General features: G+C 39.4%; 2 protein-coding genes across 2 annotated transcripts; one reads left to right on the top strand and one right to left on the bottom strand.

Annotated features, from left to right (window-relative positions):
* Window positions 1–6448: 6448 nt before the first annotated feature.
* Window positions 6449–10325, top strand: LOC146498878 (protein NCBP2AS2-like). The gene is made up of 2 exons (XM_085138039.1): window positions 6449–6583; window positions 6676–10325. The coding sequence occupies exon 2, from the start codon at window positions 6726–6728 to the stop codon at window positions 7029–7031; it is 306 nt and encodes a 101-aa protein (XP_084994165.1). The 5' UTR covers window positions 6449–6583; window positions 6676–6725; the 3' UTR covers window positions 7032–10325.
* meltf (melanotransferrin) lies at window positions 10319–26487 on the bottom strand. Its single transcript, XM_085138027.1, has 16 exons — window positions 21817–26487; window positions 20996–21150; window positions 20370–20469; window positions 17512–17694; window positions 15715–15868; window positions 15349–15416; window positions 15047–15231; window positions 13664–13829; window positions 13416–13567; window positions 12862–12958; window positions 12569–12763; window positions 12111–12264; window positions 11573–11640; window positions 11283–11443; window positions 10900–11092; window positions 10319–10485 (listed from the first exon to the last, which is right to left on the bottom strand). The coding sequence occupies exons 1-16, from the start codon at window positions 21857–21859 to the stop codon at window positions 10418–10420; spliced, it is 2142 nt and encodes a 713-aa protein (XP_084994153.1). The 5' UTR covers window positions 21860–26487; the 3' UTR covers window positions 10319–10417.
* Between the last annotated feature and the right edge of the window lie 38 nt (window positions 26488–26525).

Below are 26525 nucleotides of genomic sequence, written 5' to 3'. Positions count from 1 at the left end.
GAGCAAATGAATCATCACAATGCTTCAAACCACGAGTCGACCAGTTGGATGGAAAGCTTCAGTTCACCACGAGGCTTCATCTCACCATCACTAAGTGTGGGTACTTAATCATGTATTCAGCCACACCGCTGAGCACCAGTGTTGGTCAAGTTACTTGAAGAAAGTAATCAGTAACTAATTACTGGGGTAGGCAGAGGTGTGCCCTGGTGCAGGTGAGCCGCAGCGGTCAGTTGAAGAATCCGTGAGTTTCTCTGTGAATTTCCCATTATGTCGTTGCTCACTCGGAGCTTGTTTAGGGTTTTTTTCGGTGTAAAAAGAAGTTTTCTTCCCACCCACAACGGACGCTAATGTTTTTGTCACTTTTTATGGAATCAAACTCAAAGTAAGGTCAGTACTTCCACGCTTTAAATGCTGCACGCTCATACTCTCTCCTGCACTCGATATATGATCCATTGTTGATCTGCACACAACTGTTGTCACGAATGTCGCACTTGCTTACGTCACTCATGAGACATTCTTGCAAAAGAAATCACGGTTTTAGTAACACAGTAACGCAGCGTTCCTACGGTAAAGTAACGGTGATCTAATTACCGTTTTTGCAATAGTAATCCCTTACTTTATTCGTTACTTGAAAAAAGTAATCGGATTACATCTCTGCAGATAATAATGCTTTGTTCTTTGGAGAACTCAAAATGTAACTACTGCATATGTATGGGCTCAAAATGTGGTCATAAATATTTTGTACTTGTAAATCAGTTTTGTGTGTGTAAAAAAGATTTGTGTGTGGACAATCCAATCCGAGAACAGATGGGTTTGGCTGTCGGAGGGGCGCTTTTTTTGAACTGCAGGTCTTTGAAGGGAATAAATGCCCTTTTACATGCCAACCCAGCGTTTTCCTTTCCTACCTCTTTTGGGACTCTAAAAAGAGAAAACCAATATCAACAATTTCTAATGACTGATATTGTTTCTTCATACAAAATGGGTTTGGCATTTAAAATGAAAATTCTTTATGCTATAGGTCTTTAGAGAAGCAGGGTCATTTTTGACTCTATGGACAAGGGATGCAAATGGAATGTGAAGACAACAGGAATTGGGGTGAATTAGGGTTTCTTGTGGTCTTCAGGACATGAATTTTATTGCCTCTTTATTTCAACTTTGTGTTAATCTATTCTCAAGAAAAACAAGAACCACAAAGGAGATTCTGTTGATTCTTGTTTGTGCTATCTGTTTGTGAAATAAACGCTGGTTTGTTTTTGAGTTATCACCTCCAGCTCCTTGCACGTAACCAGGTAGATACTAGGCTGGGCCTGAGCTCTGGGTTCTCCACAAAGGCCGTTCACACTGCAGGTCTTAATGCTCAATTCCGATTTTTTTGATCAAATCCAATTTTTTTTGTCTGCTTGTTTACACTACAAATAAAATGCAACAGCAAACGCGCTCTAGTGTGAACCCTCAAAGCGGCCCGCAGGCGCGAAAGAAGACGTCACACACAACGCGCTCTGTTTAGACCCAGAGCAAACAATATTGTTTGACTGATGGCCCTTAATATAAAGACTTCGGACTTTACGTTTCCCAATTTTTGCTTTAAGTTATTTTGTTATTTACATAATAATGTAGATAACCTAATAATCATCCTTATTGCTGTTTTAGAGGAGCGGTGCTTCAAAGGATAGTTGCAGATTTCTGTCAGAATCTGCAGATTATACAGTACAAATACAATGTTCACGTTTCTCCAACGTTGTCTTCCCAAAGGTTTCACTGACATCTACGCTGGATGGCCAGGAAGCGTTCACGATGTCTTCTCGGGCGCTTCTCCGGCGCTGATAATTGGCGTCTGTCTTGTGTCAGTGACGTAAAAGACAGATTTAATGCGACCTGACCATTCAAACAGCAGTCACTTTCTAAAACATCGGATATGTATCGGATTCAGAACCACATACGAAAATGACCCAGATCGGATTTGAAAATATCGGATTTGTGCCGTTCACACTGTCATACCATGATCGGATATGGGTCGCATAGGGTCAAAAAAATCAGATTTAATGCGCTTTCGCCTGCAGTGTGAATGTAGCCTAACAAAGACAAAAAGGGACCTGGGAGGAAAGGCTCGTTGTTATTCAACATAACACTTTACTCTTCGCTGCAGAAAATGTTTGCTACAGTAAAAAAATTTGTAGCCAAAGGGGTAATATACACTGTATATTAATGTTTTATATACAGTGTAAGTGAACAACATTGCCACACTGCTGGTGTTTGATTTCAGAGGCTTTATAATAAATGTGATATGATTTCTTTTGGTGATTAATATTTGTTAATATCATTTTTATATCATATATAGCTTTTACTTTTCATATTTTGTTGGAAAATGGGAAATACACACAGCGATTTATTGAAACCTACAAACATAATTGAAAATTCAGTATATAAGGCAAAAAGAGGTTGTACAACTAACAAGTTTGAAAGTTGTTTTCTCTTTAACATAGCCTGACCTCTCTAAGCCAAGCTCTGTTGTCATTTCATTAAGCAGTCTTCAAGACTTTTACACTTACATTTTGTCATTAAAAATTGCATTTTCACATTCCCTAATTTTGTGATTGCAGTTCTCAACATAAGATAAACCTTTATTAGTCCCACACGTGAGAAATTTTTGGTCATGGCAGGAAGTACAAGAGAAAAAAACAATAGAATAGAATAAGATAAACAGAATAACATATTATACAAAATAGAAAGACTACTATAATAGAATAAATACTATAAAAATAGAATAAAATACTTTGCTACGTTACAATTTTGTATGCTATATTTGTGTGTGTGTGTGTGTGTGTGTGTGTGTGTGTGTGTGTCTGCACATGTGTGGTCCTCTGCAGAGATCATGTTGTAGAGTCTGACAGCAGTTGGAAGGAAAGACCTGCGAAATCACTCCAGCTACTGAAGGAGCTGTTCAGTGCTGTCAGTATCTCCTGCATGGAGTGAGAGATGTTGTCCAACAGGGATGACAGCTTTGCCACCATTCTCCTGTCACTCACCACCTCCACTGGGTCCAGAGGGCGTCCTAGAACAGAGCTGGCCCTTTGGATCAGCCTGTTCAGTCTCTTTCTGTCCCCAGCAGAGATGCTGCGCCCCAGCAGACCACACCGTGAAAGATGGCTGAGGTCACCACAGAGTCATAAAAGGTGTTCAGGAGTGGGCCCTTCACTCCAAAAGACCTGAGACTCCACTGCAGGTACAGCCTGCTCTGCCCTTTTTTGTAGAGAGCATCTGAATTGTGAGTCCAGTCCAGTTTATTGTTCAGATGAACACCGAGGTACCTGTAGCTGTCTTGTAGCTATTACACTCACATGCAGAGGATTTGTGCTCTCAGCAGGAATCTTGTGCAGTTTCTCAACTTCCTCTTAGTGGTGACAGAGCAACATAAACAGGGACTGAACAGTCGGTGAGTTAATACTAAAGTCGCATTTTAAATTTAGATTTAAAAAAAAAAAAGAATCAACTCTTCTTAAATAAATTGTAGGATTTTAGTGAGTCGTAAAAATGTTTTCAGTAAAAAAAGATCTGTCTCAAAACACTAAACTATACCCTATACTTCAGTTTTAAGGAATTATGGATTACAGTGATGATTATTACACATTTCCTTGTGTAATAACAAATTCCTCTGTGATCACAGAAAGGTGCAGTAACATAATCTTGTAAAAGTGTTATTTTCATATGCCACAAGAGGGAGTTTGTGGTATATGCACTTTAAATCTTTATTGCTTAAGGTTAAAAAACAGGTGGATCTCATGAATAATACCTTGTATTATTTATTATAAAAAGAAGTGAGTGTGTCAGCATTCAGAAGTTTGCCCTGTGCTTTGATGCAAAGTTTCTGTGCTGCTGTAAAGATGTTATGATGGTGTGTAGACCATTAATTAATATTAACAATCATTCCCTGTCCAACCTGGCAACCCTCTGGTCAATGGCTCAGAGTTTTACTAGCCCAGGTAAATTTGTATTGGCTTGTGAAATAAGCTTTAATTTTTACATTGTTAAATATTAAAACAATTTAATTTAGGTAGTATTTTGGATTTTCCGTTCAATGTGAAAAATGTATAAACCTTGAAAAAATATGGTTTAGTACACACCACGCCCCCCTTTAGACTCACCCCTGTTCACTGCTTCTAAAATAGTACCACTGCTGTCGGCCTTCATTAAGCTGCATATTTTAATTCAACTTCTGGAGGATATTTTGATGAAAGACTCCCTTTTCCCAAGTAAAGGTTTTAATAGAGGTCACAGGAACAGCGCTGCTGTTTTGGATGCTGGAAATGTGTTTTCTTTCACTCTACCTGAGCTCAGTGTCTCAGTAACGGCTCCACCTCATTGCTCTTTGCAGTGGTTTTGTTTTATTCACCAAAAATAACATAACATGCTAAAGACCAGCCGGTAAAACCACTGTAGAAATCACCAGTTAATCTTTGCATATTTGCAACTGCCCCATCGAAGGTCTCAATAAAATATGAATGATGAAAAAGACATGACAGAAAACATAATCTGATATTAAGAACAAAACGGATTGTTCCTTAACAAGACTTTAATCTGGCAAGCATTTGCGTTTCTCTTTTGCACATAGACTCTGGAGCTGTACAAGAGGAATAAAGAGCTGCAATTCTTCTGTGAACTCTGGATGTACTGGTGCCCTCAGATTCAGACCTCAGCACTACAAATGAAAAAAAAAAAAACCCAGCAGCAACAGGTTTTTTTGTTGGTCTTCTCATTATGGGTTTAAAGCCTTTTAAGAGAAGTATCCCCATGTTTCCATGTTTATTTGTTGCCCAGATGACTGTATGAGATGAGTTTTTACATTTGAAATTATAGCAAAGGGAGAATAATGTTTAATGTCATCTTTGCTCCTCCTCCACATCTCTTCAAAGTGTACTGTGTGAGCAATTGATTTCTATTTCATGGGAGAAGAGGGGAAAACAGAAGCACAAGATAACAAAATTGTACACATAAGTGCATTGTAGAGTTTTAAAAAGTTATGAATTTAACACAGTTTGGTCGGTGTTTTTGACTTGATGTCCAGCAGACACTTAAGCTCTCCATACTGTTTGCCATTTTGTGTCACCAAAATTTAAAAACCTGTCATTTGTTAATTATCGGCGGGGAATAAGAGCATGAGACTGATTATAAATGGCTGATGGCATAAAAGAAAGACTGCTAAATGTTATGATGAATTTCCATAAATAATATTTTAACCTTAGAATTTGTATGTATTTTTTTTTTTTTTACAGATTCTCTGTGTGTGTGTGTTAAATTAATGAGTTTAAAATAAAGAAATCCACACAGAGTTTGTTTGAGGGCACACATTGTTGAGATATCGACATATATAGATGTAGATGTTAAATTAAGAAGTCTAAAATAAAATAAAAAGGTCTCCAAAGTTACTGTGGTTATTGTTTATACTCTGATTTATTTGGTAAATAAATCCTTCGTGATAGCAACGCCAATGTGCATTGTAGATGGCGGGGGCACACATTTTGGCAGACGCTGCCGATCTGCAGCAGCTTCTTCTCGGCTCCACGCACCGCCAACGGGAACAGCACGTGCACCCGCATGGCTGTAGTACCGAGTCTGACGAGAGTGAAGCTAAAAGACCAGCGAGTAAAAGACGGGGGGAAGCAAAGTGAGAAACGAGCAGGAAATCTTTTCTTAAAAGCGGATATACATAAGATGCGACCGGATGTCGTTTACCGGGTGGTGTTACTACAAAACCTGTCCGGAAAAATTACCTGAAGTTGGATTCACATTGGTTGATTCTGGTCGGTAGCGTAGGACTAAGTTCCCTGTACTGGGATTGTTGTTTTTTTGTCACTTATACGTAATATATACAAATATGTCTTTTTGTTTTCTAAAGACGGTAGTTTACTGTTATTGACTGTTTTGTTGTTGTTCTTGTTTTTTTTAAAGCAGAAATTTAAAGAAAATAGTCTAAGGACTAAGGCTGTAATTCTCCAATTTGAATGTGTCATTCAGCCTTGTAAATCCTAGCAAACCGTCTTAAATCAAGTTACATCCTTTTAAATTTGTGAAATATTTACTTTACTTGTTATGCCTTGGAAATGTGAAATTATGCATCTGGTATCTTGTATGTTTTGACGCTGAATATATATTTTTTTCTATTAAAAATTATTTATTACAAATTAAAGTAAAAGTGTGTCTTAAATCTTAAAAATAGGATATTAAAGTAAACTGCGTATTTATTTTGTTGTGGTATGAATGGCCATGTAATCAGTATGAAAAGCTGTAAAAACGTATTTACTCTGGAAGACAGCAGAGGAAACCCTGAGCCAAGTCTCTGTCCACATTAACAGTCAAAAACTAAGTTCACATGTGGCAAACTGTTTAAAACTGCTTTCAGTTCTGTGAAATGAAATTAATTTAATTTTAATGGAAACATTTTAAATCCAAGAAAACAGTCGTTTGATGATCCTGTTTCTTTAAGAAGCTACTGAACGACGAGCTCGAAACCGACTTTAGCCTCATCCCTCCCACAGTCTGTGTTACGTCACTCACTGTCACTCAACGGTCACCTGCTTCAGCTGAGGTACGTCTAGTTCTTTCTGTGTACTTAAACTTGCATCTCCACGTACTTGACACTTCGAGGGTCAATAATGGGTTTGTATGTGGACTTTACAGGGCTGAAACCCACGGGGAGAACACGGAGAAGCTAACAGCCAGTTGCCACAATGCTCGCTCGCCTGTTAGCGTCGCTAGTCAACAACCTTCACGTCGTTGAGAAGTTGGCGGAGTCTCGACCGATTCGCAGGGCGGCTCAGATCACAGCTTACGCTATCACCAAGGCTCAGATAGCCGGACGGGACGCCTCGGACCGGGCCTTGCGCTCCCAGACGCTACGGCAGGTCCGGGACGAGGCCGGCAAAGTGCCCGGGGATCTGGGAGAGATCAGTGGCCGCCTCAAGAGAGTCAGAGACACGTTTGTGAATGAGGTGAAGTCGGGCTGGAAGGACGGATCCAGGCAGGTGAAGAAGTGAAGAAGACAAGCTGGTTGTGGGATGTGACCGAAACACTGCTGCTTGAACTAAATAAAACTATTGTGTGAGCACATTGTCTCAGCATGGCACAGAGACGGCGTTCTGGTGAACCATCACCATCAGGGTGCGCTTAGGTGGTCGGTAATGTCTGTACTCGCAATCTGCAAGGTCAGTTTATAACAAACTGTGGTTAGAAAAATAAATGTCCTTTTAAACTTGTGAAAACACGTGGGAGCTTGAAGTGTGTTCTTTACCTCCCACAAACCTCTGATGGTGATGTGGACGCTGTGTTTAAGTAAAACATTTTGTTTAGAAGATTTAGATTGGCTTCTGATGAGCTCTTCTTGACATTCATCCCTTGTAGCGAACTGTGCAATCATTTGTCTGTAACACATCCTGCCAAAGAGCCTTTTCTGGCTCTGTGTTTCTAGAGTAAAAAAGTATTCATATTAAGTGAGATGTGCTGTGTAAAAAGACCTTTTAGATGTGACTCAATCAATAAAGGTTATAATTCAAAACAGCTGAGAGTCTGCACTTAAATCCCATCTTGATTGTATTAAAAACTGCTGTAGTGGTGTACAGAGACGCAATTACAAATATGTGCAATTGCCCAGAAACTTTATACTTCACAATTAATGGGTGAGTTTTACCATAGGAATCCGGTCATATCAGGAAAAGCACACTTGCTACCAAATGGAAATAACTTGTTAGTAAAGGAACACTCTTTAATTGGTGTACAGCATTAGTTGATTAAACTTCAGGGATATTCAGTTGTCAGTTTAGTAGCAGAAGGGTTTTATAGTTTCAGCTACCTTGGTGTCAATGAAATAGTCTTATTGCTGCCCCTCTAATTATCCCCAAAAGAGTAGAAATTTTACAGGTGGAGGCCACTGACATTGTTTCCCCTTCTTTTGTTTTATTATTAATTTTTTTTTTTTTCCACTAGTTTTACATTTAGCTACTACTGGTAGCATGAGGCATAAGTTGTCCATTGGATTGAGATCTGATGACTGTGGAGCCCATTTGAGTATAGTGACCTCACCATCACGTTCAACAAACCAGTTTGAGTTGATCTGATCTTTGTGACATCGTCCTTGATCCTGCTGGAAGCAGCCATCAGAAGATGCAGTCAGTAACAATTCTCAGGTAGGCTGTGGCATTTAAGCAATGGTCAGTTTGTCCTAAGGGGCCCAAAGTGTAAAAAAAAAGGTTTTCTGCTGGCATAGCCCACCTGCTTCAAAGTTTGACGTGTAGTCTGTTTAGAGATGCTCTGCTGCAAATGTTGGTTGTAAAAAAGTAGTTGTTTTCTTTCTGCTCCCTTCCCATCAGCCTGAAGAATTATTGTCCCCTGAATAATAAAAATAAAAATATTTTCACCCAGAGAACTGCTGCCAACTGGATACTTTTAGATCATTCTCTCTAAATTCTAGAAATAGTTGTGTGGAAAACTCCCAGCAGATCAGCAGCCTCTAAAGACTCAGACCAGACCGTCTGGCACCAAAAAGCCACTTAAATGAACTTTCTTCCCAAATCTGATGCTCAGTTTAAACCTGAACAGGTCACCTCCCTCATGTTTAATTGCACTGAGTTACGGTGATGTGATTAGTCTGTTAGATATTTGTGTTGAACAGTGTTGAACACTTGTGCCTAATAAAGTGGCCACAAAAAAGATCCTCATGGAGAGAGAATTTGAAACACCTACAGAAAAGTGAAAAAAAAAACACTGGACAATTTTAAAAAAGGCTCTACAGAGTGTATTTTGCAGTAAAGAGCTTTATTTCATTAGAAAGAGCTTTATGTAGAAATACTTGTGCAGACACACTGGCCTGGCAACTAAATATTAGTCACATGTTCCATCATTTCACATAGAAATACATGTCTTATCCACAGAAAGAGAAGGCATTGGTTTCTGACAACATGAGTCAGTACATATACACTGATATGGCACCTGAACTTCATATAAAAATAAATCTCTTAACATAGGAAAAATACACATCCAATCAACATGTTAACAACAAGAAATAGCATCAAGCAGCAGCAGCAGCAGCATCCAACAGGTACAGTGGATCTGAGCAAAAACAGTCATTGTTAAAGAGAGAGTAAGTGAGCTGTTTGGGTTGGAAGACATGCGATCACACTCTGGAATGATTAAAGGAAAATCAAACCCCTTCCTAACCAGACTAAACCTACAAAAATTTAAATTAAACACTTTTTTCAAGGTTTTAAAGTTCAAATGACCCAAACAAGTCTTGCACCAACACTCCTCTGTCACTTCAACCATCCAGAAAAACAAATTCGCATTCACCCTCCGACACAAACCACAGGGTGTTTCCTTCATGTTCTCCCCAAAGTTGTTGGAACCTGACAGGTTGTGCTGGTTTTATTCACTCCATCTGTGAAAAAACGGATAAACTGCAAAATGTGCAGAAAATGGCTGGATGGTGGAACATGTATTGTCTTCTGACACTGCTGTTCCCGATCAAATGCATCAGATTATAATCAATAATAAGAGAAAACAGATTTCACTGCACTGGTGCAGGCTTGATCGCATCATTTAAGGACTTAAAATTTAAACATTTGAGGAGAATACATGAAGAAGACAGCCTACGGACGCACATGGAGTTGCTTGTCATTACACACTCGCAGCACAGCTCTGTGCGGAGGTCACACTAGTGCATTTTCACTGATATGGTATTAGCTTACAGTAGAAACAGCCTGGAGCAAGAAAAAGGCTGTGCTCATATGCAGTATTTACAGTGCAAGTGGCAGCAAAGCAGCAATCTGACTTGTGGACTCACGGGAAACCTTGGGAAACTAAAGAGCCGGTGTGAATCTAGTTATAACTGGCTAGGTCAGGACAGTTTTAAATCTTTAACAGCTCACACATGAGCTTAAAAGTCAGACTGCGCTTTCTTTGCAAAGCCAGATTTGGAGAGACGGTGCTGCATTACCCACTTACAGTAACAGATGGCAGCACATGCACTGATATGGCAGCTCACCTTCAGTAAACAAAGCGGCGGCAGCACGTTCCCCTATTTGGCTGACAGTCGACTGGTAGCTTACTCATACCTCTGCCACAAAAACAGGAAGCGTTGTGCATCAGCACTACTACAGCTCACATCCGAAGGCAGCTCCAACATGCCGTCCTCTCGTGTGTTTAATTAACATACAATCAGGCAAATACAGAAAGGCAAAGGGCTCCCAGAGCAGTGAATGCATTTATGGTGGCGGGGGTTGAGTGGACAGCAATCAGAAGAATTAAAGCCTGGACATTAATGTGGTGAAAAGAGGTGACAGTTGTGTCTCTGAAAGGAGAGCATACAGGTAATCGAAAAAGGGGAAAGGAGTGGGGGAAAGAGTAAATGTGTAGGCCTGTCATGCTGTCGTTACATCCAGTAGTTGGTCAGCATGAAGCTGAACAAGGCAGTCGGCAGCAGCCACACAGAGGACGCCACTGGAAAAGGAGAGAGATCAAGAAATATTAGCGAGGCTGTACATGAGACTTATTTTTATGTTAATGAGACAGATGGCCGGCTTTTAGTCAAATTTAAGTTGGAACAAGTTTTCTTCAACTCTAGATCTCCATTGTCTTCAATCTGTTCAGTGGAACTTTTTGTATCAGATACAAAGCACACGTTTTTTTTATTCCTTGCAAACTTTAAGACAGAAATTTAGGACAACTGCACTCTGGCATTTCAACTTAAAGAGGCCGCTGCATTGTTTCATTTCATTTTCCATCATCTGTCTTAAACTCTTGTGTGAGCATGCCATACTTTTACTAGTTTCCCCATTTCCAGTCTTTATGTTACACTAGGCTAGTGCCTGGAGCTTCAGACTTGACATACAGAGGTTAGCATGTTGGCTTTACCTGCATTCGATGAGCTGCACTCCAAGTCAACCAGCGAGTCCAAGTAGACCTGGCCCAGCCACTCCTGGTAGGTCTTTCTGTCAGCAACACCCACGAGGCGCACAGTGGAGTCTTTGAAAATAAGATCTGTACCTTTGTACACCTGCGAGTCAAACATCTTGAAAGCAGTACCTGTGTCACTGCCAAAATATGTCTGCAAAGAAGCACATGGATATAAAAGTTTCATGGGAAAATCATGCTTGACAGAGTAATTCATGCTTTTGGATGTTGAGTTTGAATTCTCAGACCTCAGAGCATCCTTGAACATACTGCCAAAAATCCCCAAACTCTTATTCTGAAGGACCTCCGATTCTCACAAAGAACATTCAGATGAACAGCGTTACCTGTGCTTGGTCCAAAAGTCCATAGATAGCATGGATGTTCATGTCTGGGCGTACCATTACAGCGTGGGAAGGGACTCTGCCCAGGTTGCAGTATTTATATTGTGTTACCTCGGCTTTACCCCCAGACTGACAGAGCAGCTGGAAATCTGAAGGCAGCAGACCTACACAACACAATTCAGATGACTGACTTTAATGTAAACATATGTTTTTTTTGTTTGTTTTTTTTATTCTCCCTAAAATAGGAGACGTTTAAAGGTGAGCATCTCAAAGTCCGGTGTTACTCGTCTTACCCTTAGTGTTTTCGAGGACAGTAGAATGCTTGACGAACGCCACGTCTCCGTCTCCTTCTGCCACACACCTGAAACGACCGGATAAACAAACACATGCAAGTGTGGCGTGAGTGCATTAATCTTCAATAGAATTTATAATTTGGAGGAGCTGTGGCATGTTTCCCCTATACACAAATATATCAGAAATGCTTCTGTGGTTTGGATCTGTATGAAACTTCCACTGCTGAAAATTGAAAGGTAAAGACCTTCCAATAACCTGACAACCACCTATATGCAAGCACTTGGTGACAGTGGGAAGGAAAATCTCCTTTAAACAGGACAAAACCTTATTTCTGCTATATTAGAAAATATTTTAACAACATCCTCTTAAATTATTTGATACACTGTCAGGGCAAAATATTGCTCATAGCTGCTTTAACAAACGCTGACTTAAAGAAATGCAGTGTTTGTACAGAAGAGGGTAAAAAATGTCTTCCTTCAGTGAATGAATCCAGATTTCCTGATGCGGTGCAGTGGGCTTGGGGTGGGTTTTTAGTACCTGAAGGCGCCGTCGTAGCCATCATAACGGTCTTTTCCTTTCTCGCATTTGTTCTGTCCTGATTCGTCTCCCACACAGAGTTCACACAGGCTGCTGGGGAAACCGGCTTGATTCGCACCTGGTACACAGCACTTTTCAAAGAAGTCTCCAACAGCTAAGCATCATGGGAAACATAAAATGCAAATTTAGAGACTGCCCTGACAATTTAGGCTCTATCTGAGGTAAAAGAAAGAGCAACGAGCAGTGTTTGATCATTCCACTGGTGTTACAGTTTGACCATAAATGTGCCTCAAATTTAAAAAACGTAATCAGGGTTGTAATGAACTGGAGAACGCTGGCAGGTGGGATTATGGGAGTTTAAGAAACTAAAAGTAACACAGTTTTATTACAGCCTCTGCTATTAAAGCTCAAGGTTTTCTACACACACACACACACACACACACACACACCAAACTGACCTTGGGGAATCTGACATTGTTGTGGGCTGATCAGACCTCTCTCCATCAGAACTGCTATGGGAACGTTCCAGCCAGCTGTGCGGCCATATCCGGTGTGACAGGAGCGACGGCCACGCAGGTCGTCTAGGTTACGAATGTCAAAACTGCTCTTTTTCACCACTGCAACTGCGTAGTATGAGGAACCATCATAGTCGTCTGGAGAAAGAAAAGAAAAAAAAACCCACTTGCATGATTGCTTCTCGTCTGTGAAACCAGACCACTGTGACTGTATTTTGGAGTCTCTGTGTTTTTACCTGTGTAGCTCTCGCCAGTAGCTGGGACCAAGCCATAGTCTTTGCCTGCAGTGTAGATATAACCTCCATCCAGAGTGATGGCGTCGGCATCTTTGTTCTATAAACACATGACAAGGAAACGCTGGAGTGAAGATACCAGAACTGCTAGAATAAAGCACTTTTTTAATATAATTTCTACAAAAGTATTCTGCAGGCTGATGTATAATAGCTGTCTGAGATAAGTAAGTAACATATTTACATATATTTGCAAGTGAATGCTAGTTGTGAGGTAACAAGACAATGTACATGTGACTATTATGTATCCTTAATATAGCAGTTTTGCCCCAAAAGGCAAAACTGCTGTGGGCTGTAGAACAGGGGTGGGTTTGCTGTCTACTGTGGGCCCACACAGTCATGTTTGCTATTTCAGTAAAGCTAAATGTTAGGCAATATCATTTTATGCAGTAGGTAAATGCAACACTTGCATTACGTGACGTGTTTGTAGGGAACTGAATGCAATGATCTGAGTTATTGTCGTTTTAGGGACTAAGAACCAGTAGGGAGATTTCTGTTACCTTGATTTTCTTCATACAGTCAGTCACAGAGTCCCCGTAGACACAGTTAATGTTTGGAGTTAGCCCTTTACTCTGGAAGGCCACGCTCATGTCAGCACATTTCTGCTGCTCACCGCTGGATATCACACACCACCACAGGGTATTTGGGATATCTGACATGGGAGGTAGTTGTAGGTTGTAAAGACAGTTAAATAGGTTTTAAAGCAAGTTAAGGAATGATCCGAAGTGTTTAATAAAAGATTGTTCACCTTTGGGATCACAGTCCATTGCCTTCAGAGCATTATGGTACCTATTACCCATCCACTTCTTGGGTTCATCCGAGTTAGCTGCCTTAAAGGTGGTGGTGAGATCAGAGAAAAGCACATTTCCATCTCCATAACCCGCCGATGAAAACATGGGGAAGTTTGACTTTTGCTGCAAACAGGAGGTCAATGTTAATTAACACTGGAGTACTATGACTAGAGTGTTATTCAAATAAAACATGGAAGGCATTATCACATGTAAAGGTTAAGATGGTTAAATCCTGCCATATCTTAAAATACTTTTACACTTGACAACTTGACAACTTGAAAACCAAGTGGTAACCATATGTTCACATGTATATAAACCATATGCTAGTGTTTCTAAGCTATTATTTCAGTTGGCCTCTAACACAGACTTGAGTGAAATCTTAGATTTTCAGCTCACAGCCAACCTCCAGTTTGAACTCTTAACTACACTAACACACCCACACACTCTATATGCAATAAGAAATGTAAGCAATCTCACACCAAGGCTAAACTGGTGACTATTGTGGAGTTGTTATTAATATCACAGAGCTTTTGCCATTACTCGTGCTTTTAGCACTGAAGCTGGCAATTTGCTGTCAGTAGCATAAGTACAGTTAAACCGAGGTGCCTCAGATGGTCGAAGAACACACTCTTCCAAAATTATTATTGGAGATTGATTCAGGCTTAACCAGCCATCTGTACAACTGACAAGCACGTAACCAGACAGTAAGTGGAACATATGGCAGCACAGCACAGGTTTAATTGATTTTCAATTCTAATCTCACCTTTGAGAAACACAAACAAGGTCACCCAGGCTTGCTACTACCTCCGGAGGAATATTGCAATTTTAGGTATGTGTACATAAATGTGTACATATATATGTGTGTTTATTTGAATATATGATGTTTAATTCCATCTTTTTCTTTTAGGAGTTGCTATTAATATTAATTTTAAGTTGTTCACATTTGAATCGCACCTTCAAATTTTTAGTGAAGATGTTTAATTGACTCAAAATGTTTGGACAGCAGAACCTTGTAACACTAGTTTTGAAAAGTGCAAATACAATTTAATATTATTATTATTAGTAGTAGTAGTATTCAACCTATTATAAAGTCAAACAGGTTCAGTAGCCTGAGTTTGTTTAACTTGTTTAACTTTACATTTTGGTGACCATCTTTAATAATGATATTAATGTTTTTTTTTGTTTACATATTTTTGTAATGGTTATTCATACTCATGTGACGGATGGGAAAAAAGGCTCTGACGTTCACAATGCAGAAAAATAACCCCTTGGCTTACTGAGGTGCTACTGATGTGCCATTAATGTCTGAATGTTCCTAAGGAGGGTTTGTTTGGACCTACCAGGCCTTCCATCAGCATGTTAAACACCACAGAGGGACTGATGTCATTTCTGACCGCAACACCACGAGATGGGACAGGGACCAGGTTGCACCGGCTCCACTGAGTAACAGGAGCTCTAGTGCCATCAGTACACAGCAGTTCATAGTCTGAGGACTTCAAATCTTGTGCCCAGGTTGGACCACGACCTGGTGAAGAAGCACCTGGTTAAGTTACATCCTGAATGATAAAACCGGCTTAGTAGGAAACTAATTACTATAATAACCAACTAATGTGTGTCTACCCTTCACTAACTATGACTTTACCGTCAGTGTTCTCCTCTACAGTTGTGCCTTTGATGAAGGCCACATCTCCAGCACCTTCAGCCAAACACCTACAGAGACCAAGAACAGGACATTTGCAGAGTTTCAAAATACAAGCTATTAAGGTTTATTCAGTCCTCAGATTAAAACACACACACACACACACACACACACACACACACACACACACACACACACACACACACACACACACACACACACACATCTTGCTTCATAATTTTGATGTAATGTCAAAATCAATAATTTAAACTTTGTTGTGAAATAGAAACAAATTAACAGATATACTGGACTCATACCTAACTGTGTATCTTCTGTGTGAGAGTGTAATGAGTGTGAATGTGGGTTTACCTGAAAGCTCCTTCGTAGCTGTAGTACCTCTCGTTGCTGCTCATCTCACATTTGTGCTGCCCACTTTCATCTCCTATGCACAGCTGACATAGAGACTGGGGCTCACCTTGGGGAGCTCCAGGGATACAACTGGCATTGAAGAAATTTGCAACACCTAATGTGCAAACACACACGCATGCAAAGAAATGTTACTGTGACATGCAACCGGTGTATTACATTATTCTGTAAGAATATGTATTTTGAGAAGTGTGAGAAGTTTACTTTGGATGTTCAGCAGGCAATCTCAGTTAGTTTTATTAGCATTATCATTTTAATATTTTTCCTGTAGAGTTCATACACCAAAGTACCAAAATAAACACTAAAATAACTTTAAATACTGTGAAGAATCATTTTATTGACAAGGATTCAGATCACCATACTAGACTACGTCTGTCTACGCTTAACTAACTAGGATGTTAGTTAAGGATCCTTGTTAGTGCCCTCTACACCCTCTAGCAGACATGGGGAAACCTTTTGAATACAAGCGCGCTGATCCACACAGGTGCACACGGGTGTTCACTGTTCATAGACATAAACTACACCTTTCTTGGCTGCTACTTCAAAGCACATTGTGTGCTTTCGGTCCTGCTTGCTGCACAACAACATTCAATATTTAGTATTTACTGCTGTTTACACTTAGCTAGATTAATGCGATGGTGTTGCGTTTAGTATGTTGCTTTGTTTGGTTTGCTTGTTTTCTCTTCTTTTTCTCTCAACAGGTGATCCAGGAGATTTTTCTTTTTCTTCTTTCTCTCTTTAAGTGCCCTTTCTCACTGTCCTTCTTCCCTTCTATTTTTCTTTTCCTTCATCTTTCTTTCTCCCTTTCCTATCCTTCAGTCATGTCTGTCCCGTCTGTAACAACTGAAAATAAAATAAAATAAATAATAACAACAAAGGTCGATCAAATGGACCAATACGGCAAGGCCGTGATGATCCATTTGGCAAAGTAAATCCATTGGGTATCCTTGTTGGTCTTCAGACAACAATTCTGACGGCTAAAGAACCAAATGGGACAGGCAAAAAAAAAAAAAGGATCCTTGTTAGTTAAGCTTACACAGAAATCATAGTACACTACCAGACTTGGTAAATGGCTTGCTGCTGAAAAGTTGTGGCTAAATAAGTTGGCTAAATAAAGCTACAGGTCGTTAACAGTTTAGACAGTAAAAATAGAAAATAACTAATTATCAGGCTTTTACATTGAAAATCTGACAACCTAAAGCATAAATACATTTTTATAACTAGGCTTTGATTTTGAATTTTCAGATGTTTATTACAATCCTGATGATTTTGTAATTTTTTTGAAAATGTCACATTTTAAAATCATCTTGATAGCACCCAATAAATAACCGAAGGCTCATAAAAAAAATTATACAACCATTTGGAGGCTTTTACTTTGAAAACACACACCACTATGTTAATCATGATAACCTTCCTATGCGGGTATTTTTTTTACTGCAGGTTCAACTGCCAGTTAAAATGACACAATGTTCCTTTAGTGTATATATAAATATATATATTCGCTATCATCTGATCATTTATTAATACGTTCTATGTAGCTGTGAAAATAATTGGTGTTTCAGTTTAATAGGCTGTGTTGTCCTGGTCACTTCGTCTTGTACCTCCATACTCACCTGTTCAAGATTACTCCATAAAACAAACTTAACTCTTGTTATTCTCTGCTAGCTGTACTGTGTTCCTGTCATGTTGTATTCTGTCTAAAATGACTAAATATTCAAAACTCAAACATGTCATTCATACCCTGTGGGATGTTGCAGCCCATCACGGACATGTAGCCTTGGTCTATCAAGTACCCTATGGGCATGTTCCACCCAGCAGTGCGACCTATCCCGGTGTGGCAGCTCTTCTTTCCTTCCAGGTTGTGGATATTGATGCCAGAGTTTTTTTTCTTCACTACAGCAACTGCATAGTAGGTGGTGACAGCTGAAGCAAAAAAGCACAGGTATTAGCAACTGCTGTATGAGACTGATAAATCTAGACCCACAAATGGTGTCTGACATGTTGACACTGAACTCCTATTATCAGAGACCAAAGGATCTCTGGGATCAAAGTATAGTTTACCACATCAGTTTTGAAATATCCCACATGTACAATTATTGTTGGGATTAACAGCAGTCATAATGTAACACACTTATCCTAGATAAACATAATGGCTGACTTGGTCATTTGCTATCTCTATGAAACACTGTGCATTAATGTTAGTGGAGATAAGCCAGAAGATATAAATTCAATAGAAAGACATGATATAAAGAGCAAATGAGATATATTCTCCGCTGAGTTCAGAAGATAATCCTTCTTGAAGAGTCATAAAAGCTTAAAATGTCATAAAAGCTTCAAGAGTGACAAAAGATGAGTTTTACTATGTAATAATAGTAAAACCTTTACATATGAATAAAACATTATTCATATGTAATGCTGTTTATTTAGGCCTATGTGCTTGCTTTTTACGAGAAATCAAGCTACTCTTGTTTCATTAGCAACAAATTAACTAACCCTTACAAACTGAGCCAAAACTCAGAAATAGTGTGAGAAAATCTAAAAACACCATTACTGCTTCTGCGGGAATTAAGAGGGTGTGTAGCAGCCAGGTGTTCCTTATCAAATACATTAGATTAACTGATCATCAGTAAGTGTGAGCATCTCTATAAAAGCATCAGTTTTGACACAATTTTCCCAACTGTGGGTACCCCAGCAAATTCTCCCCAGAATGTCTGATGCTCAGAGGAACTGCAAAAACAACACACTCTCACTCCCAAAGCGTAACATTTTACACTACATGACAAGTCCTCGATATATTACTCTTCCGGGCACCCAACACGTCCCTACGTTACAAGATCGTAAAAATGAGGAAACATGAGAATCGTTGGGAATGAATCCACACATGTACTTTTGTTTTACTTAAATCGCTTTGGAAAACACTATCCAACGTCATTAAAGTGCTGGTTAAGCTTAGGGATAAGGTTGGGGTTAGGGCTTGAATACATGGCTGGAGTGTCATTCTACTGGATTTCATCCATAACCTGGCGCATAGCATAAGAACGTGGAGGGTCACCTTTCACCTTCCTCAGGAACTTGACAAATGGTCATTATATTACGCCTCAGGAGTGATCACGGGCTGGTAGGCCTCAGTTGCCATGTTAATTTCAGAAGTTCATTAGAATTAGCACAATTAGAAAAAGACTAAACAAGTACAGATTGTTTGAAGGGTTGCCAGGAGAAAACCTCTTTCCTCTAAAAAAGAATAAGGCACAGCTTAGGATTTGCAAAGCTGCATCTGAGCAAAATCACAAGGCTTCTGGATCAGTGTCCTTTAGACAGACAAGACCAACCCAGAGATGTTTGGCCATTACGTACACAATATTTGTCAAATACTGCAGGGTGCAGTACGCCGTTCAGACCTATTGCAGTCATGGAATCGGCCATATACCATGGACAGTGATCTGTGTCTTAGCAGCAAATTTACAACAGAATGTCTGAAAAAGTGATCAAGGTGTAGCAAAGGCCCATTCAAAGTCCAAACCTCAGCCTGACTGAAATGCTCTGTCACGACCTTGAGAGAGCTGTGTACAAATTAATGAGTGCAAATCTCAATTATCTGAAGTAGCTCTGGAAAAGGGAGTGGATTGAAATTCTCCCCAATGATGTGAGAGCCTGATAAAGTTATACAGAAAGTGATTATGTTCAGCTGTTGCTGCTAAACGTGGTTCACTGAATCATGGGGTGTACTCAGGTTTTCACACACTGGTTCTGCATTTTAGGTTAGTTTTTAAAATTAATTAATTAATTAATTTATTTATTTATTTATTTAATACCAAGGTGCAATATCTCCTTGTCATATTGTGAATGGATAACCTCACTAGTCTCCTGACTGAAGTTTGGTCTGTTTACAGCATCCTGCCATACAACTGCATTTGTCCCTAACCATCGGGAACCCTCGCGTTAACATTTATTGAGTTGAAAAAGTTAGCGTTCATCCTCCAGCTTCACTGTGCTAATGCGTTTATATTATGCTAACCATAGCTCTGTTGCTAGCCACCACATAGCACATCATTATATACCCGCTAGTCCAACTTCAATAACCCTACAAATGTCACTGCTGTTTAGTTTTGTCTTCATTTATGTTGGAAGTGACAGCAAAGCTATAGGTTTTAATTTTTCAGAAATCCCTCAATCGGAAAATGGTATATTATTTCATCTTAAAATGTTTTTGGAGACTTCCTGTATACCACTAGAGGGAGCCCACGTACCACCAGTGGTACGCGTACCACAGTTTGAGAACCACTGCATTAGAGGTTGTATTTAAATGTTCCAATATGTAAAACCTTAAAACTGAAACAGGGTGTCTGTTGTTTTCATTGTTTTGTTAGTTGATTGTAGTCTGTCTGTGGCCAAAGAAACAGTTGTTAGAATATTTATTTTATTTATTTAGACATTTCTAGTTATTCTGTATTATTTAAACAAGCATGCAGTGATCGAATGCCTTTTTTTTTTTTTTTTACTTTGTCATGTTCCTGTACTTGTGCTGAGCTCAGCTAAGCTAAGAACCCACTAGCTTCATCACTTCTCCTTAATTGTAATTCACTGATTTGGGGTCTTACAGCCATCCTGTGATTCGCAGCCAGCCATCTTAAACGAAGCTGTTTTCCCCAAGTTGTAGATGTCTTTGGCAGACATGGACAGGGCATCAACTTCCTTTCTCTGCAGACAAAAATATTAATGATAGTGAAACACAGGACATAGGGCGTCAGCAGTAATGGATGACTCATTAACTCAAACATTGCAAAGATGATAACTTATGAAGAAATCTTTGAAACAACAACAAATCTTTACCAATGAAAGGTTTTAAAATAAACATGAAGCATGCTTTTAAAATGTAATAGCTATTTGATATTCTCCTAGGATTTAAACTGCTGTCTGTAATTCAAGCTCAGCCATGCTTATGCTTCATTAACTGGGGCAACTTGTTCTCAGGTCAGAAAGCTCCCAGTCTGTGGTTGTCATAAAAAAAGAAACACAACGTGTGCATTGTGCTGATAACAGATCACCAAGTTATTGGTTCGTGGTTTATGTTGTTATCTGAAGTCTGACTGTACTTTCTGGTACTCGGAGCATTTAATCAACTTTAATGGGTCCTTGTTGGTCCCACATGACTGAAATAAACAATCTTCAAACTTTTTGGGTCCAAGGAAGCTTCGAGTTTGATTTCCTACCAGTTCAATCTTACCTGTAGTTTCTGACCGCAGTCCTCCACTGACGCTGCATTGACGCAGCTGAGGGAAGGACGGATGGAGGCTGTGCTGAAAGCCTGAGACATGGCCTGACATTTCCTCTGCTCGTTCTGTGAGATGGTGCACCATCTGATTGTGCTTTGGCCAAACACTGAGGGAGAGACAGAGGGAGTTATTCTGGCATTAAACTGTTACACCACCTGATTTACAAAAATGACATTCTGCTTCAGCACTGCTATTCCCAACATGGGAACTGGGATGTAAAAAGGGTTGCAAAATAATTTACTAAATGGGAAAAGAAGCATATTTTTACTGCACACACGACATTCATTTTCTCAGATATTTTTCTCTGTGGTACAGCAATAAGGACTGAACAGTGTTATTCCTCCAGAATAGGGGATTATTGATAGAAATAGCTTCACTTTTATTGGTCATCAGTTAGTAAGGATGTAACCAGAAATAACTGTAATAATACAAAAGGCACCAGTGCAAGGTAAATGTCCTACTTTTTAAACCTTTTGTAAGTAAACGTTACTTACAAAAGGTTTAAAAAGTAGGACATTTACCTTGTTGTGCACAGTTTGTTATTATGGTTTCTTAATCATTTTTGCTTAATTTTTTTGCCTAATTATGTGTACAGAGTATTTAAATCTTAAGAGTCTTAAGAATATTCAAATGTAAAAGTAAAATTGTTTTTATGTACATGGACACTCAATAAGATCCAACACAGGATCAAAGATCTTTCAGATAAAAGAAAAATGGTTGCACCTTCTTTCATACATTTACAGCATATTTAGCTTTAAAAAGCCAGTCTTACCAGTATGTAGTATTAGCAGTAGTGTTCCAACTGTCCTCCACATGGCCACAGCCTTGTTCTTGTTTCCGCTCTGCTGGATGAAATAACCTCCTTTCTCCTCACCTCTGCTTTATAAAATGACTTCTGAGTCAAAGTCCTCCTTCAATTTCCAAGGCTCAGCTTAAAGTCCACGTGCAAAGCTTGTATAAGGCTGTATTTTCCACTGTTTTACAACTCAGACACCTATAATAGTGTCTTGCAGGGATTAAAATTAGATATTAGCTCAAGTTTTTTCTAGACTTTAAGGAGTGTGCCTCCCTGGTTTACCAGGTCTGACACGTCTCTGCTGCCGCTGCCTGGCTGCAGGCCAAAGCCTGGACACAGAGGTCTTTTTTAACCCACCTCTGCTTTCCCCCTCCCTCCTCTCCTCGACCAGTCTGGTGCTTTTCCACTGATGTGCAAAAGGAAAGAAGGAATTCAGGCCAGCACATTGAGGTTGTAACTGACTCACAAAACAAGAAGTGTTTTTACCTGCTCTCACTGGTGAATTTGACCTTGTTTTTGTCTAAAAGACATGATGTTGCCACAAGGTGACCACAATGTAAGGATTACATGTAAAAGTTGGGCATTTAAAATCTCACTTAAAATTAAGAAATACACATGTCTACACAAAAGTTATTTTTACCGCAGATAAAAAAAAGCCTCCCTGTGATGGATTTATAGTACTACGACTTATTAATAAAGTGTTACAGAGGCATCTGTGAGTCAATCTGTTGCTGCTGGTGGGGGAGCTTTTTATATCATTAATAAGCAGTGTTGGGTAAGTTACTTTAAATTAGTAACTTAGTTACATTACTAGTTACTTCTATCAAAAGTAACTCAGTTACTTCAAGTTACTCGTTACTTTCAAAGTAACTAGTTACTAGGGAAAGTAACTTTGGTTTTACTCAGAATTCTCCTGTTAATGTGTTGCTTCCATAACTTTGCCAGTCTTCTAGCTTGCTTACTTGCCACAAGTGCACTGTGCCACCTACCAATAGAAAGGAAAAGATAATGTGCATATTTCCACGAGAGAAATCCCACACCTGGACCGTCATTGACCGCCCCCATGATTCTAGCCTACGTCACAGCATCATGTGCGCCTTTTACATCCAACACAAAAACTGCAGTCATGGTGTTTTCGATTGTACTCAGAACTCGGAAATTCTGCCTTCTGAATAGGAAGATGTAGGTAACACCAGACTGCAGATGAGCTGCATACAGGGCTGGACTGGGACAAAAAATTGGCCCGGGCATTTTCACTAGAGACTGGCCCACCATTATAGGAAAAATCATAAAGCCTTTGAATGAAAACAAACGCTGTTGTGACAGTGATGTACACTGTTTTGATGGTATATATGCATCAATCTATCAATTGTTTGTTGTAAGATTCAGATAATTATTTTTTAAAAGCTAGACATTTTAAATGAGAATAAGAAAGAAAAGTACTTCTTTGTGCCCACCTTTCCCTGTTAATGCCCTACCTGGCCCCCCTGGCAACACTTTGCTAGACCCGCCCCTGCACAGTTACCAGCTGTCAGCTGCTTAGAAAAGGATCCTGGTGTTATCTGTCTCTCAGAAACAGTTCATAACTTCCCTTCAACTCATTCATGTCACCTAAAAGGTAAACCTGTTTCTCCATCACCTGTTCAGCTCTGATGATTCAGTAAGGACATCTCCTGGTCTCATCTTCATGTTTCCCTCTCACCAGATAACCAAACCGACATCGTGACCAGCAGCTTTACAGCTGTGGCTCCAGCAAACATCAGCTGATACTAGAAATTAATATTAAAAGAATTCTAACAACAGCTGACCAGCTTAAACGTGCTGCTGTTGTTTATGGCGACATCCGTCGTAAAAAAAAAAAAAAAAAAAAAAATCTGCAGCCTTTTGCCAAAACTCAGGAAGTCAACCTTATCATAAAATGTGTAATTGCTCTCATTGTTCACAAAATGTTCAAGTTCAGATACCTAACAACGATCATTTCCAGGCACGGGACAGGAGATGAGGATAATAAAACTTCATCAGCAGAAAGACCTCACTGTGGCGAAACTGTCCGGGTGTGAGGTTGCTCATTTTTTACGCTGTGACAGAATGAGGATGACACGGAGGTGACAGTCACACCGAGGTGTCACAGTGGTGCCATTTTCAGCCAGTGTTTTTTGTCAGCAGATATGAGAATCTGCCTTTCATTGAATATGAAGCTTTTAACATGCAATGCAGGACAAAACAGTGTTCTTTGCATACAAATATTGAACTGCCTCTGCATGACTGTCTTGTCTTGAGGCTTTTCTCATTGGTCACATGAACCAGGGCCAGTGTCATGCACAGGCAATATACTGTACCTAAACATATAATTATCATATGACAGTTTAACTTGCACAGAAGGCCCTAGGCCTGCCAAGACTGATATGCAAATAGTTTATATCCAGTGACCCTGGGTATTTTATTGCAGGATATTTGCTTCTAACTTTTCGATAATGACAAGCTGAACTCCAGGACTCGATGAACTCAAGAACTATGAAAGTGTGAACCTTGGACCTGGTGACGAATTATATCTGTGGAGATAAGTACAGACATCAGAGAGCCTAAGTCGAATGAACATAAAATACGTTTTTCAGTCACTTTTATCCTCTGTATGGCTGGGATTACTTTTTTTCCTTTAGTTAATATCGGAAATGTATGATTTGATACTAATTACACACAAAAAATCATTTAAATCTTTAATATCAGATTATGATAATAAAAAAACAACAACCCTGGACTGCAGGAGAGAGAGAGGGGACCAGACCAGACCCTGGGTGGATCTCACCTGCCTCTTTATTTTTGTTGTTGTGTTGTCTTGTTTTTTAGCTACAGTTTTTTTTTTTAATTTAACCAATGGGTAAACTGAATCTGCAAAAAGGTGTTCAACTCTGTTTTATTTATATAGCATCTAATCACAACAGCGCCACCTCAACACGCTTTACTGTATATTGTAAGGTATAAACCTTACAACAATAAGAGAAAACCCCAACAATCAACTGACCTCCAATGAGCAAGCACTTGGAAAAGAAAAACTCCCTTTTGAAAGTTTGTTCTCAAGAAGGCAACCCCCCCCCCCCAAAAAAAACCCCCAAAAACATTTCAGTAACAACTACGTGGTAAACGTGTTTTATTTTCTTGTTCATTGATTAGAAAAGGCGTAAATTTGAAAGATGATTACTCATATTATTATTATGGTTATCATTATGTAATTACACGAACAAAGCATTATTTGAGCCTGCATAGGTTTTTCTTGGGCACTCCAGCTTTGTCCAAGAGTCAAAAGAAAGGCAAGTTGGGTTACCTGGTGATTACAAATTGGCAGTATGAGTGAATATGAGTGTGAAAGTTCTTTTGTCCCTCTGTCTTAGACCAACAGCCTGTCATAGGATATACTCTATGACAGGTGGGATAGTATGGTGGCCCTGATTGGTCAAACACGCTGCAACTTAAGGAAACACCAGCAAATAGAAAAAAGCTGCAAAAGCTTTAAAAAAGCTCATAAACACAATGAAAGTTTTTGAAGGCAGGCAAAAAACAAAAACCAGCTCCCATTGCGTTTTATTTAAATTTTGCTGTATTTTATGTGCTAGTGTTTTCTTAAGTTGCAGGGCAGAGTTTGATAAGTGGAAGGAACTAAATAGCTGCATGAATTGTATGAAGAATATTGTTTGGACAGTTTGAGTCTGACAGTCATAGCATGACTTTATGCCGTGTTTAAAATAAGGATATTGCTACATAGAAACTACCAAATTCTAAATTATGGGTACACACACATCGTCTATCCGAGGTCTATCTGATATTCCCGTGTTGTTGTTGTTCCTGGATCAGCATGCTAATGTTGATCCAGGAACAACCTGCTGAGGTCCACTCAGGAAAAAAGAAACCCAAGTTTTTTTCTACTCTACTTTCTTTACTTTGTCTGCCTTTGTGTCCCCTCTTTCTGTCTTCTCTTCTGAATTGTAAACCACATCACTTTTATGGCTTGTAAACCTGTAGGTACCTCTTTTGGTCCTCGTAATGGTATCCATACACATTACTGTGAGCGCCTAGTGCTATGAGTTCTACTAGTTAGCCATAGAGGTTACATATGTGTGCAGCACAGTGGTGCACTTTACGTTTGTAAATGATTCTAAATTAACCCTTAGAGGTGAGAGCAGGTGTGGCTGTCTCTGTGTTTGCCCTGTGATGGATTAGTAAACTGTCCAGGGTCACCCAGAGTCAACTGGGACAGGCTCCATGGATGGATGAATGGACACTTTTCAAACCATGTGTATTAATAAAATATACCTGAATATTAAACATCTGGAAAACAAATACTAGTGTTTGGATAAGTGTGTCTCTGTTGTTGAGCATTATCTTCAAGAAAGCGGTGACACAGTGTGAGTTTAGAAATTTCCATCTGCGTCCCTTTTTTTGAGCATAAGTACGGTAAACAAAAACTCTTAATAACACCTGTCAACACAATTAATATTTGCACCCATTCAAGACCCTATTTATAATCAATATAAAATCTGCACCCTTTTTTCCTGAACTAATTTAATGTTACTTTTTTCCAATTGTGCTGCTTGAAGAGTCAAATCAGACATCCAGAGAGAGAGCACTACAAACTCGTAGTAGAGGTGAGAGTAAAGGAACTTATATTAGATTACAGTTTTAAGAGAATA

The sequence above is a fragment of the Neolamprologus multifasciatus genome, chromosome 17, assembly GCF_963576455.1.
Source record: "Neolamprologus multifasciatus chromosome 17, fNeoMul1.2, whole genome shotgun sequence".
Classification (NCBI taxonomy): Eukaryota; Metazoa; Chordata; class Actinopteri; order Cichliformes; family Cichlidae; genus Neolamprologus; species Neolamprologus multifasciatus.
Note: the sequence above shows the minus strand (reverse complement) of the source record. Positions and strands in the feature narration are given on the sequence as shown.

What these genes read in the sequence shown, in the direction of transcription:
- LOC146498878 (XM_085138039.1), top strand. Translation starts at nt 6,726, where the DNA reads ATGCTCGCTCGCCTGTTAGCGTCGCTAGTCAACAACCTTCACGTCGTT.
- meltf (XM_085138027.1), bottom strand. Translation starts at nt 21,859, where the DNA reads ATGTGGAGGACAGTTGGAACACTACTGCTAATACTACATACTG. An exon ending in ACTGCGGTCAGAAACTACAG is followed by an intron (nt 20,470 to 20,995) that starts GTAAGATTGAAC and finishes TTTTGTCTGCAG; the next exon opens with AGAAAGGAAGTTGATGCCCT. An exon ending in TGTAGAGGAGAACACTGACG is followed by an intron (nt 15,232 to 15,348) that starts GTAAAGTCATAG and finishes CTTCTTCACCAG; the next exon opens with GTCGTGGTCCAACCTGGGCA.